This window comes from Tamandua tetradactyla, chromosome 6 (genome assembly GCF_023851605.1).
Source record: "Tamandua tetradactyla isolate mTamTet1 chromosome 6, mTamTet1.pri, whole genome shotgun sequence".
Classification (NCBI taxonomy): domain Eukaryota; kingdom Metazoa; phylum Chordata; class Mammalia; order Pilosa; family Myrmecophagidae; genus Tamandua; species Tamandua tetradactyla.
In genome coordinates, this window is record NC_135332.1 from 42,850,826 (window position 1) to 42,866,146 (window position 15,321).

The window sequence follows — 15,321 nt, forward strand, 5'->3', positions numbered from 1 at the left end:
TCCAATTTCTTCCCACAATCTCATTATTTTGGTGGAGGGATGGCCAATCATCTTCCCACAATCTCATCCCTAACCAGATTTAAAAAAAAAAATGAAAGTCATGATAGGATGTGCAAAAGTGTTAAAGAAAACCTGACACTTATCTATATGTTAGACAACAGTATGATGCTAATCATCATTTTAGTTATTCTTAGAAAAAGTCACAGATCATAAAAACAACCTAATTCAAATTTATTTGACATGGAATCTAGCATAAAGGAAAAATTTTAATTAAAAATTTAACAAATGTGTATGATTTTATACTGATATTTCTTTTAGTCTCAAGTATCTTAGAGCAGGTAGAAGTAGAAACCTAAAATTGTGGAATTTTAGGTTTAACCTAAATATTTCAGAGTTTGGTATAACCCATACCAAACTCTGAAATCTTGTCTATAACTAATTGTTGCAATGCGCTTTGAAATTTATTGTTTTTGTATTTATGTTATTTTTTACAAAAAAAGTTGGTTGTGATGATAAATGCATAGCTATATGATGATACTGTGAACCACTGAAAAATTAATTTTAAAAAATCCTGAAAGAAAATATTTGCAAAGTCCCTTAAGAGACTAGAGAAAAATGTAGAACTATTAAACTTCCCACCTGGGGAATTCTTGCTATTCTCTTAAGCAATACGAGCACCCAATTTAATAAGCCAAGTCTTCGATCTTGACGCTTGCTCTTACAAAACTTATCTCTGTAATGGCAAAGATAAGCACACATATAATTAATGTCTAAGAGTCACCCCTGGGGAACTTCTTTTATTGCTTAGATGTTTCTCTCTCTAACTCAAACTACAAATAAACTCATTACATCCCTCCCCAACAACATCAACATGACTTCCAGGAATGTAAGTCTCCCTAGCAATGTGAGGTATGACTCCCGAAAATTATTCTGGCCATTGCATCATTGAAATAGTTGACTAGAAAAGGAAACTGAAATTTCAGTGACTAAGAAATTTCAAATAGAATTGAAGTCACTCTAGAAGTTTTTCTTATGCAAATTTCAGCCAGATTTGCAAACTGCCATAGTATGCCACGCCCCCAACAGTGTTCCTGAAAACTCTAGAGAATACCCTGAATTCCATCTTGCATCTGATTCTGTTCAAAGCATGTGTGTTAGTCAGGGTTCTCTAGAGAAACAGAACCAACAGGAGACATCTGGAAATACGGGATGTCATGGTCAGGGACGTGTGTCAACTTGGCCAAGTTGTGGTACCTGTTTATCTGGTTAGGCAAGTGCTGGCCTGTCTGTTGCAATGAGGACATTTCATAGAATTAGATCATGATCACATCAGCTGCATCCACAGTTGATTCCATTTGTAGTCAGCCAAAGGGGAGTATCTTCTACAATGAGTGATGCTTAATCTAATCACAGGAAGTCTTTTAAGGAGCATTCAGAGGAGACAGGTTCCATTCCTGCTTCGGCTGGTGAGCCTCTCCTGTGGAATTCATCCAGACTCTCCATCGGAGTCGTCGGCTTCACAGCCTGCCCTGTGGATTTTGGCCTCTGCATTCCCGCAGTCACATGAGACACTTTTATAAATTTTATATTTGCAAGTGTTCCCTGTTGATTCTGTTTCTCTAGAGAACCCTAACTAATACATCTTGGTATCAGGAGTGGTTCTTAAGCAACAGAATCTAAAAAATGGGTATTTATGAATGGTTTCTACTCTGACTGGACTCAGAGACAATAAGGACTGTAATGCTATTTTGTTCATGTTATACTATTTAAGTTGTAAGATATCAAGTTTAAGAATGAATGTTGCCCAAGGATTTACACCCTATTCTGGAGAGATTTAATGTGTTTCCAGTTATATGCAGGACAGTTGACTATTGTCAGGTAAAAGAAAAATGATGTGTGCTTCTTTGTTTTCATTTGGAAATTAAGTATGGTTTAAGATGATACATATATAGGTGCCAAGTTGACAAGGGGTGGACTGTCATGGTTAGGGACATGTGTCAGCTTGACCATGTTGTGGTACCTGTTTATCTGATTGGGCAAGTGCTGGCCTCTGTTGCAATGAGGACATTTCATAGGATTAGGTCATGATCACGTCAGCTGCATCCACAGCTGATTTCATTTGTAATCAGCCAAAGGGGAGTGTCTTCTACAATTAGTGATGCTAAATCTAATCATAGGAAGCCTTTTAAGAAGGACTCAGAGGAGACAGGTCCCATTCCTGCTTTGGCTGGTGAGCCTCTCCTGTGGAGTTCATCCAGACCCTCCATCGGAGTTGTCGGCTTCACAGCCTGCCCTGTGGATTTTGGACTCTGTGGTTATGTGAGACACTTTTATAAATTTTATATATGCAAGTGTTCCCTGTTGATTCTGTTTCTCTAGAGAACCCTAACTAATACAAATGGTTAAGCTAAATGTCTTAATATATTCACTCATTCAATAGATATTTACTGACAGCCTACATTGTGCTAGTCAATATCCTAGGTACTAGAAATACAAATGTAAATTTCTATATAGCATGCATTAGGCTTTGCAATATACAAAAAATATCTAAATGAACTTTACAATCCCCATTATCTTTGTAGATCTCTGAAATATATTACAGCCTTCTTCATATTCTACATAATGATAACCAAAATGTATTATGAATTAATATATGAATATATTACATATTATACCTTTTTAGTCACATATAACCAGAAAATAATCAACCCTTCAACCCTCAACTTTCAAAAGAAAATTCTAAAACAAACTCTACATAGAAAAATAGGCTCACACTTGACTCAAATATACTCTATGATTCTGTCTGATGTTACACTTAAGTACTTCAAAAGATCTAAGGCCTCCCATCTTGAATTGCTTCCTGTAACTGTTTCAGGTAAGAGATTATCAGATATTGACAGGAAACGTTAGAGACTATAAAAATAGGCTAAAGCTAGGAATAATGGAGGAAAATAAAATGAGGAAAACCATTCCCCTAGTACATCAGGAACTGTCTTTAAAACACATTTCCTAAAGACACATTTTTTTTATTCAAGAAAACTTCTGAGAGCCCTTGCTGATACTAAATGGGACCTATGGTTGAAACTGGAATTCTGTGCTTATTTCTACAGTTTTGGGCAGTAGTAGAAATTAGGAGGGTTAGGAAGGATATACAGTTTTGAATCCACAATCCATCATTTCTGATAATCCAGTCACCTCCTCAAGTATGCCATTAGTTGCTGCTGTGACAGTATGAGAAATACCTACATGAAAATAAATTAAACGCAGCTACTCAAGTTTCTTAATAGGAGAAAATGAGGCAAAACAAATATGTGGACTGCTCAGTGATATGAAGAAAAGGTGTAATATTTTTTTTCTGTCTTTGATTTTTTTTTTGCTATTGTAATAGAGAACAAATATAAAATTGTAGCATCAAATCTGAGAACACACATAGAATCTAACAAATATCACCATAAGTGAAAACACGTAAAATAATGACAAAAATATGATTATAATTAGCTTGCTGATTATAGCAAATAAGCAGTACAAAACTCAAATGCATATAATAGCATATAAAAACAATTTGATACATACTTGTAACAAAGAATTTTTTGGTGAAAGTACAGCTATCAAAGGCAGCAATTTTCTCCTGTAAGACTACGACGAGGATCCTAAAATTAGGAAAAGAAAATAAGCAAAAAAAAAATGTGACTATAAAATTCTTTAAATTAATTCATGAATCAGTTAAATCATCAGAATGAAAACAAATATCTACCAATGCATTTTAAAAACAAGAAAATATAAGTATTTCCTATATAAAGGCTAGAAATACCTCTCCCTTAAAAAAGTAAAAATAGGGTGGGCCACAGTGGCTCAGCAGGTAAGAATGCTTGCCTGCCAAGCCCAAGGACCTGGGTTCAATTCCCGGTGCCTGCCCATGTAAAAAAAAAAAAAAAAGTAAAAATATAAACCACAGAAAAGCCTGTGAATAAGTGAGCTAGGGATGATTAGAAAAAAGAAAAGTTATAAAAATAAGAAAAACAATTGATAGTTGATTTTTTTTTTTTAACTCTAAAACCTGTTTTTTTTCCAATGACAGCTCAAACATAAAACAGACTTAGGTAATCACACCCTTAAAAGCAGAAGAGGAAGGTAGAAGAGGGAGTCAGAGAAAGGTGGAAGAGGGTGGTACAGAAAGATCCTAAGCACGAGAAGGCCCATGCCCATTGTAACTTGAAGACAGAGGTGAGAAAAGGGAGTGTCTGTAGAAAGCATCAGAACAAAGTGAATTCAACCAACATCCTGATTAAGCTTGGAAGAGGCATTTCCCCTGGAGCCTCCCGAAAGGAACTCAGTGCTTTCAAGGCCCTGATTTCCACCCAATGAGACTTGAACAGGGAACTCAGATGAGCTAGGCTATGCCTGGACTCCTGACCCACTGATGCTGCTATAAGTCAGTAAAGTGATGACAATTTATGGTAGCTACAGAGCTAATGCAGTGTACGATTTATATTACCTTACATTGCAATAATGAGTAAAGTTGCTTTTCACAAGAATGTAAGTTGAAATAGCCAACCAAATAACAGAAACAAAGAGAAACATAAAAACTCATAAAATAACAACTACCAAAAGTTCAATTTCAGAAGAACAGATAAACTAAATGTGGACTATACATACAATGGAATATTATGCAGCCTTAAAAAAGGAATGAAGTCCTGATATGCAATAACGTGGACAAACTGTGAAGACATTGTGTCGAGTAAAATAAGCCAGACACAAAAGGGCATATGTTGCATGATCTCACTAATTTGAAATAAATAGAATAAGCAAAATTCATAGTCGTAAACTAGAATGCGGGTCACCAGAGGCTGGAGTGGGGATAGGGGATGGGGAGTCAGTGCTCCATTGGTGCAGAGTTTCTATCTGAGGTGATGAAGAAGTTTGGGTCTTGGATTGTAGTAAATGGCAGCATAACAGTATGAATGTAATTAACTCCACTGAAATATATACTTGAATATGGTTAAAAGGAAATTTTTAATTGTGTATATGTTACTATTTTTATGAAAAAATAAAAATTTTTTAAATAACAGGTCTTAACAACACAGTGAATCCTAAAGTAAACTATGGACTATAGTTAATAGTATATTTATAACAATGCTTCATCAGTTGTTACAAAGCTACCATACTGCAAAGTGTTAATAATAGAGGAAAGTATGTGTATGAAAGGAGATATGTGGGAATTCTATTTTCTGCATGATTTTTCTGTAAACCTATCACTTCTCTAATAAACTTCAATTTCAAATTAAAAAAAAAAACAGACTTAGATAAACTATCATTCAAAATAGTTTGTAATACAAAGGGGAAAAGACCTAGGACAACTACAATTCATTGTGAATAAATGGTTTCTGATGGAGTCAACCAATAAAAATTTAATCAAAATTATCATAAATTGCATTTTTATCCCAGGGTGAAAGATTTTTAAATAGTCTGGAAAATAATCCCATTATTTTCTGTAAACGAAATTTCCAAAAGATACCCAAAACAGAGCTACTTTTTAAAGTTTAGAGAACTACTCCTTGCAGGATATTAATATAAATGTTCAAGTGTAATATTTATTTCAAAGTAATAAGTATATGTTAAATATTTACTATACTACTAATTTTTCAAAATTTGGAGAAGGTAAACCTGAGCAATAGATGTTAACAGGGAAAAAGAAAAAAATGACATATTTAACATATACGCTTTACTAATTTTGTTCATTTGCTAATGCAGAACATAATCCTTCACACTGCTGACAATGCACAATAAATGATACTGTCTTTCTTAGCTCTTAACATAGCCATTAGGCTCAGATTAAAAGGTTAAAGTGAAACCACATAGAGAAGGTAAAAAACTCAAAAGAGTGAAATTACAGAAAAGATAAATCAGAGATGAAAATGTTTTCAAAACAACCCAGGAGGCCATCCACAATACACAGAAACACACAAAATCAGTTACGTAAGTGAGGTTTAATTTATTTTGAATAATGCTAAGTTCAAATGACTATATATCTGCTTAATATACTCTGGGATGTATCCAGGCATTACATTAAGCTATACAGGATTAAAGAACAAAGCCAATCGGGTCGGGACTAAGGTAAATCAGAATACAGAGGTAAGGAAGACATTGTCTATATTTTAGAACTTCACCCACTCTACGAGACCAAAGAAGGAGAGAACCCAAATTTTCTGTAGCACATAATCTAACTCAACCTGTCTGGAAAAATCATTCAAACAACGCAAACATAAGGAACCCAGAACGGGAATGATGGCTTGTATTTCTGTATAGCTTAATGTAATGCCCAGATACATCCCAGAGTATGATGAGTAGAAAATCAAAAAGTAATGGCAAAGTCCCTTGAGGAATGAGAGAAAAAATATGGAACAATTAAACTTTATTAGCAGGGAAATCCTCAATACTGTGTCAGACATTAGGGACACCCAAAACAATAGGCCAACCCTTTATCTTGACGCTTGCTCTTGTGAAGCTTTTGAATGTATAGAAGAAGCTTAGCTACCTATAGGCATACCTGTGGAGGACCTCTTTTGTTGCTCAGATGTGGCCTCTCTCTCTCTAAGCCCCAGTTTGTAAGCGAAATCACTGCCCTCCTCCCTACAAGGGGCATGTCATCCAGGGGTAAAAGTTTCACTGGCGGTGTGGGAGATAATTGACAGGGATAAGCCTGGCCCTGGAATTACAGGAACAACAATGCCATCCTGACCAAAAGGGGAAAAGAAGTGTAACAAATAAATTATCAGTGGCTGAGTGAGTTCAAATAGAGTTAAGAGACTCTGGAGGTCCCCCTCTACATGGGTCCCCAGACCAGGTAAGTCATGAAATGCAGAGGGACCAGCCTCTCCAGAATATCAACGAGTTCCATCCCTCTATCCCATATTATCGACAGTCCCTTTCAATATGAAAAAGTTAGACTGTTCATAGCCCAAATACCCTAAAGAGTGGGAGAAAGCTCAAAGGTGATGGTGGGGTTACACAGAGAAAGTAGGGTTTAACAAAGAAGTGGGCTTGCAGAAAAATTACATTGATATTTCTTTTAGTCTCCAGTACCTTACAGCAGCTAGAAGTAAAAACCTAAAATGATAGAAGTGTAACTCATACCAAACTGAAATCTGCTTTACAACTAGTTGTTGTAATGTGCCTTGAAATTTATTGCTTTTTAGTATATATGTTATTTTTCACAAAAAAGAAAAAAATATATATTTCTTGTAGCCTCCAGTGTTTTGGCCAGTTAGAAGTAAAAATCTGAAATAGTGGAATGGTATCCCTTAAGAAACTCTGAGAACTGTTCTGTATCTTACACTTATTGAAGTGTACTTTAAGAATCACTGTTTCTTTCTTTTCTTTGTATATGCTATATTTAACAATTAAAAACATTACAAATATATATATTTTCTTTTAAAAATATTTTTTTATTGACAAATCTTCACACACATTCATTCCGTACATGGTGTTCAATCAACAGCTCACAATATCATCACATTGTATATTCATCACTATGATATTTTTAGAACATTTGCATCACTGTAGAAAAATAAAAAAAGAAACTCATACTTCCATTCCTCTTAACCCACCCTTCTTATTGACCACTAGTATTTCAATCTATCCAATTTATTTTATCCCTTAACCCTCTACTATTTGTTTTTTTTAATGCTTATTTTTTACTCACCTGTGCATACCCTGGATAAAAGAAGCATGCATCAGATACAAGATTTTCCCAATCAAACCATCACAGTGTCAAAGCTTTAGCATGATACAATCATTTTCAAGAATCAAGGCTACTGGAACAAGCACAACAGTTTCAGGTACTTCCCTCCAGCCACTCTAATACACAATAAACTAAAAGCAGACATCTATAGAATACATAGGAATAACCTCCAGAATAACCTGTCAACTTTGTTTGAAATCTCTCAGCCAATGAAACTTTATTTTGCCTCATTTCTCTCTTCCCTCTTTTTGTCAAGAAGGCTTTCTCAATCACATGAAGCCAGGTCCTGGCTCATCCAGGAGGCCTGCCCCACACTGTGAGGGAAATTTATACCCCAGAAAGTCATGAACTAAGGGCCATTAGTTCACCTGTCAAGTTGGCTTAGAGAGAGAGACCACGTCTGAGCAACAAAAGAGGTTCTCTGAGGTAACTCTTAGGCATAATTTTAAGTTGGTTTAGCCTATCCATTGCAGGAATAAGTTTCATAGGGGTGAACCTCAAGAACAATAGCATGGCCTATTGATCTTGTTGTCTCCACTGTTTGTGAGAATATCAGGAATTCTCCAAATGGGGAAGTTAAATGTTTCCTCATTTTTTTTCTCCTTTTACTTTTACTGGTAGTCTTCATTTCTACACTCTTCTCCAGACATCTCTTTCCTGCCTTTTCCTATCTGTCTCTAATGCTCCCTTTAGTATTTCTTGCAGAGCCAGTCCCCTAGTCACAAATTCTCTCAGTGATTGTCTGAAAATATTTTAATCTCCCCCTCACTTTTTTTTGTGGGGGGGGGGGGGGGTGCATGGTCTGGGAATCAAACCCAGGTCTCCTGTATGGAAGGCAGGCATTCTAACCCTGTGAACTAACCCCGTGAACTAACCCCATGAACTACCCATGCACCCTTTCTCCCTCACTTTTGAAGGACAGTTTTGTTGGATATAGAATTCTTGGCTGAAGTCTTCTTGGTCTGATATTAATATAATCATGTACTTTTTTCCTCCAAGAAAAGGAATATTACTATAGTCAAAGAACAATTTTCATGATATTATAAAGGTAATTTCATTAAAGGACATAAACAAATTTAAATGTGTTGCACCTAATTAAAATTGCTTGAAGTAGCAAAAAAAAAAAAAAATCCTTGGTCAGCAGTTTTTTTTTTTAGAATCTTAAATATATCATACCACTGCCTCATCCACACAGAGTCTTCCTGAGCTTTCCTTGTATGTGATGGATTCATGTTCTCTGGCTGCTTTCAAAATTCTCTCTTTGTCTTTGACAATCTGATTAGTAAGTATCTTGGAGTACATCTATTTGGACCTATTCTGTCTGGGATAAGCTGCACTTCTTGGATCTGTAATTTTATGTCTTTCATAAGAGATGGGAAATTTCCAGTGATTTCCTCCATTAGTCTTTCTCCTCCTTTTCCCTTCTGTTTTCCTTCTGGGACACCCACAACATGTACATTCGTGTACTTTATGTTGTCATTTAATTCCCTGAGACCCTGCTTGTATTTTTCTATTCTTTTCCCTATATTTTCTTTTGCGTGTCAGATTTCAGATGGACATTCCTCTAGTTCACTAAATCTTTCTTCTGCCTCTTCAAATCTTTTGTTGTAGGTTTCCATTTTTTTTTCATCTTTCCTGTTGTGCCTTTCATTCCTGTAAGTTCTGCAATATTTAAAGTTTTTTTTAAACCTAACAATATGCAAACACAAACATTCTTACCATATGATCGTTACATTCTTGGTATATAATCAATAACTCACAATATGATCACCATGAAGATTTCTTAGAACATTTGCATCAATTCAGAAAAAGAAAAACACTCAAGCATATCATACCCCTTTCCCCTTCCTCTCTGACTACTAATGTTTCCATCTACCCAATATATTTTAGGCATTGTTTCCCCTATTTTTTTCTATACCCCTTACCATTCCCTTTTATTGATCACTAGCATTTCAATCTACTAAACTTATTTTAACATTTGCCCCCCATTATTTATTTATTTTTAATCCATATGTTTTACTCATTTCTCACATACCGTAGATAAAAGGAGCATCAGACACAAGACTCTCACAATCACACAGTCATATTGCAAAAGCTATGTCATTATGCATTCATCTTCAAGAAATATGGCTACTGGAATACAGCTCTACATTTTCAGGCACGTCCTTCCAGCCTCTCCAATATACCTTAACAAAAAAAGGTGATATCTCTATAATGCATAAGAATAACCTCCAGGATAACCCCTCAACTCTGAAATCTCTCAGCCACTGACACTTTATTTTGTCTCATTTCTCTCTCCCCACTTTTGGTCCACAAGGTTTTCTCAATGCCTTGATGCTGAGTCCCAGCTCATTCTAGGATTTCTGCCCCACGTTGCCAGTAAGGTTTACACTCCTGGGAGTCATGTCCCATAGAGAGGGGAAGGGCAGAGAGTTTGCTTGTTGTATTGGCTGAGAGAGATAGGCCATATATGAGCAACAGAAGAGGTTTGCTAGGGGTAACTCTTAGGCTAATTTTAAGTAGGCTTGGCCTATTCTTTGTGGGCATAAGTTTCATATGAACAAACCCCAAGATTGACAGCTCGGCCTATGGCTTTGGTTTTCCACACTGCTTGTGAGAATATCAGGAATTCTCCACAAGAGAAAGCTAAATTCTCCTCCTTTCTCGTTATTCCCCAAAGGGGACTTGGCAAATACTTTTTTATTCACTGTTCAAATCACTCTGGGATTTATCAGGCCATCACTCTGGACAAATCTACAAAATCTCATACCCTACTCAGAGTTTCATTTACTTATCATGTTCAATTAAACTGTCCACATAAGTTATATTAGGAAATGCATTAGTCAAAATATAAATTCTGTCCCAAATAATCATTTTTTGCTTTCGTCTCATGCATAAATTCAAGTTTTAAAATATTAATTACTATTTGTTTTCAACACCCTGCAATATTGACATTTCATTGTTCTTCCTCATGCAAAAACATCTTTTAATTTGTACATTTAGTCACTGTCATTGTATACTCTAGACCCTCCTAGATTATACCACCTCAGTCTTTATTGTCTACTTTTCCTTCTGATCTCATTTGTGCTTCCAGCCCCCCTCCCTCGATCATTTTCACATTCATCTTCTTCATTCATTGTACTAATATTCTTCTATTACAGTTAGGTAGTATTGTGCTATACATCCCTTCAGGTCCAATTACCCAATATCTACCCTATTTCTATCTCCTGATAGTCTCTGTTCTTAACTGAAATTCTCCAAGCTCATTCACTAATGTCAGTTCATATCAGTGAGATCATACAGTATTTGTCCTTTTGTTTCTGGCTAATCACACTCAGCATACTGTCCTCAAGGTCCATCCATGTTATTACATACTTCGTAACTTGATTCCATCTTACAGCTGCATAACATTTGATCATACGTATATACCACAGCTTGCTTAGCCACTCATCTGTTGATGGACATTTTGGTTATTTCCATCTCTTGGCAATTGTAAATATTGCTGCTATAAACACTGATGTGCAAATGTCCATTTGTGTCCTTGCCCTCAGGTCCTCTGAGTAGATATCAAGCAATGGTATTGCTGGGTCATATGGCAATTCTATACCTAGCTTCCTGAAGACCCGCCAAACTGCCTTCCACAGCAGTTGTATCATTTGACAGTTCGACCAACAGTAGATAAGTGTGCCTCTTTCTCCTTGTTCTAGTTTGCTAGCTGCCGGAATGCAACACACCAGAGATGGATTGGCTTTTAATAAAAGGGGATTTATTTTGTTGGTTCTTCAGAGGAAAGGCAGCTAACTTTCCACTGAGGTTCTTTCTTACGTGGAAGGCACAAGATGGTCTCTGCTGGTCTTCTCTCCAGGCCCCTGGGTTCCAACAACTTTCCCCGGGGTGAGTTCTTTCTGCATCCAAAGGCCTGGGCTGAGCTGCTAGTGCTGAGATGAGGAATGCCGAGCTGCTTAGGCTGTGCTACATTGCGTTCTCTCATTTAAGCACCAGCCAATTAAGTCAAACGTCACTCATTGCAGCAGACACGCCTCCCAGTTGACTGCAGATGTAATTAGCAACAGATGAGGTTCACATACCATTGGCTTATGTCCGCAGCAACAAGACTAGGTATGCTCACCTGGCCAAGTTGACAACTGAATCTAACCAACACACTCCTCATCCTCTCCTATACTTGTCATTTTCTGTTTTATTGATAATGGTCATTCTGGTGGGTGTGAGATGATATCTCATTGTGATTTTGATTTGCATTTCCCTAATAACCAGGGAAGTTGAGTATCTTTTCATGTGCCTTTTAGCCATTTGTATTTCCTCTTCTGAGAAGTGTCTGTTCATGTCTTTTGCCCATTTTGCAATTGGGTTGTTTGTCTTTTTCTTGTTGAACAATCTCTTTATATATTCTGCATAGCAGACCTTTATCTGATGTATCATTTCCAAATATTGTCTCCCATCCTGTAGGATGCCTTTTTACTTTCTTAACAAAGTTCTTTGATGCACAAAAGTCTTTCATTTAGAGGCGTTCGCATTTATTTCTATCTTTAATGCTCGTCTTTGGATGTAAGATCTAGGAAACTGCCTCCTATTATAAGATTTGTAAGATATTTCCCTACATTTTCTTCATTGCAGCAGGCACGCCTCCTAGCTGACTGCAGATGTAAATCAGCAACAGATGAGGTTCACGTACCATTGTCCGCTCAACAATGTTCATGTCCACAGCAACAAAACTAGGTACGCTCACCTGGCCAAGTTGACAACTGAATCTAACTACCACACCTTGTATTTCTTTTTCTTGTACAATTGCTCTGGCTAGAACTTCCAACACAATGTTGAATAACAATGGTGACAGTGGACATCCTTGTCTTGTTCTTGATCTTAGGGGGAAAGTTTTCAGTTTTTCCCCACTGAGAATAATGTTAGCTGTGAGGTTTTCATATATTTCTTTTATCGTGTTGAGGAAGTTCCCTTCTATTCCTATCCTTTGAAGTGTTTTCAACAAGAAAGGTTGAATTTTGTCAATGCCTTTTCTTCATCAGTCAAGATGATCATGGTTTTCTGCTTTGATTTGTTGATATGGTTTATTACGTTACTTGATTTTCTTATGTTGAAACATCCTTGCATACTTGGGATGATTCCTACTTGGTCATGGTGTATAATTCTTTTAACGTGGTGCTAGATTCGAATTGCAAGAATTTTGTTGAGGATTTTTGTTTCTATGTTCATTATAGAGATTGGTCTGTAGTTTTCTTGTAATATCTTTGGCTTTGGTATGAGGGTGATGTTGGCTTCACACAATGAGTTAGGTAGGCTTTCCTCCTCTTCAATTTTTTTGAATAGTTTGAGCAGGATTGGTACTAATTCTTTCTTGAATACTTGGTAGAATTCACATGTGAAGCCATTTGGTCTGGGACTTTTCTTTTCGGGGAGTTTCTTAATGACTAATTCAATCTCTTTACTTGTGACTGGTTTGTTGAAGTCATCTATTTCTTCTTGTGTCATATTAGTTGTTCATGCCTTTCTGGGAAGTTGTCCATTTCATCTACATTGTGTAGTTTATTAGCATAAAGTTGTTCATAGCTTAGGTTTTGTTTAACAGATCAGAATTTTTCAGTTCTTGTTTTCTTGCTTCTTTCCCTGTCTGTATTGTGCCTTTTTTCCCCCTTAGGAGCATCTACTTAGGTATTATAGACCCCCATCAGATGTCCCGACACCAAACTGGCCTCCTCTTAGGAGGAAAGAGTAACCTCCATCAGTTTTCCCTGAAGATGAGGCCCAGCACGTTGACTTTCCTATGAAGCCTCTGGACTCTGTATTTGTCCTGTCCTGCCCAGTATGTGGTGCTTATCTGCCTGCGGGTCCTACCAGAATTAGGTGTTGTGGTACCTATAACGTCAGCAGATTCTCCCGCTGGGGTTGTGGTTGAGACAGAGGAGGAGTTGTAGGCTGGCTTTAATCACTTCCGTTTCCAGACCCTGGGGTCTGAATTCCTTGAGGGAGGGATTCCACCTGAGCTGGGCCCCACCCCTCTCCTGGGAAAGGCACAGCCTCTAGACAAACTCTCAAACTTAATTCTGCCCTTGCCTGGGGCAGTTGGAGCCTGAGAAGCCTTACAGCTGCATCCAAACAGCAGTCAAGCCGTAGAAACACAGCCACAAAAAAGAAGAGGAAAAAAATATCCTTTTAGAGCAGGACCTCCATTCCTCAGGTTTGCCAATCAACAGGTTAAGTTGGTATGTTGTTTTGTGTATCTCCAGGTCCTATATGCCCCTCTCCTTTCCTTCAGGGCCCAGTCCTTTTCTAATATTTTGTGCTGTCCAATTCAAAAATCCTGTGGGGTTGTTTTTCCTTTTTCTGTCAGCTCTGCCCCCTGTGCACCTGGGCAAAAACCAGCAACCTCAGCTTTTACTGGATGTTCAGCTGAGCTGGGGGCCTATTTTTTAGTAGTCAGAATTTGTTAATTAATTGCACAATTGGAGCTTGGTTACACTTAGCCCCTGCTGCTAGTGAAGTCTCTTTCCTTTCCCCTCTGGGAAACAGCCTGTGGGGGAGGGTTGCCAGCCACTGTGGCTTGGGGAACTCATGGTTCTTTTGGGGAACTCACGGTTCTAGGTGGCTTGTAGCCGCTGTGTGTCCAGTCGCTGATGTGACCCTAGCAGTTGTTCTGTACTGTTCCTAGCTGCTCTGGAGGACTAACTAAATCCTATACCTCATTAAGCTGCCATGTTGGATGGCAAGAACTCTTTTTTTTTTTCAACTTTCAAGTTCTTCATTTTGTTCACCCAATGTTTTCTTTATATTCTCCCTCAATGCACTGATTTGATTTCTGATGAAATTTTACATGTCTATTCAAACAATGTGGTTTAGTTGTTTCAATTCCTGTATCTCATTTGAAGTATTCGTTCATTTTTTTTGACTGGGCCATATCATCAATTTTCCTAGTATGACTTGTTACTTTTTGCTGGTGTCTTGGTATTTGATTTCCTTAATTAGTTTATTATGGAGATTGTTTTTACTCTTTTACCTAGGGCTTTCTTGATAGACAGCTTTGTTCTTTATCTGTTCTATGACATATAATTCAACTTATTCTTGACCTCTAACATAGGTTCTGTTTAACTGATCAGAATTTTTCATTTCTTGTTTTTCTGTTTCTTTCCCTCCCTACACAGGGCCTATTTTTTTTTAAGGAGGTTCTCCTCAGATCTTATAGACTCCAGTCGTATTTTTCCAGAAGAGACAGGCCCATATCTCAGGAGAAAAGAGCAGCCAGCATAAGTTTTCCCTGAGGCTGAGACCCAGCAGGTTGTCAGAATTTCCTATAAAGCCTCTAGACTTTTTTTCTGTTTTGCCAAGCATGGGGTGCTTGTCTGCCCATAGCTTCCCACCAGCTTAAAGTGATGCACTACCTTTAACTTTAGCAGACTATCCCTGCCAGGGGCGTGGCTGAAACAGAGGTGAAGTTGTAGAATGGTGTTCTAGTTTGCTGTCTGCCAAGATGCTATATACCAGAAACAGAACGGTTTTTAAAAGGGGGGATTTATTAAGTTGGAAGACCACAGTTCTAGGGCTGTGAAAAT

At 37.4% G+C, this 15,321-nt stretch overlaps 1 protein-coding gene across 20 annotated transcripts in view; it reads right to left on the minus strand.

Annotated features, from left to right (window-relative positions):
- Nucleotides 1-15,321, minus strand: part of BCAS3 (BCAS3 microtubule associated cell migration factor) — a 726,008-nt gene that overhangs the window by 572,011 nt on the left and 138,676 nt on the right. For all 20 annotated transcript variants that reach the window (XR_013177676.1, XM_077165018.1, XM_077165019.1 and 17 more), the window contains one exon: nucleotides 3,574-3,650. Coding sequence is in view for 19 of the 20 variants with exons in the window: in XM_077165018.1 (XP_077021133.1) it covers nucleotides 3,574-3,650 (77 nt within the window). In the remaining variant the exon portion in view is untranslated. The remainder of the gene's footprint in view (nucleotides 1-3,573; nucleotides 3,651-15,321) is intronic.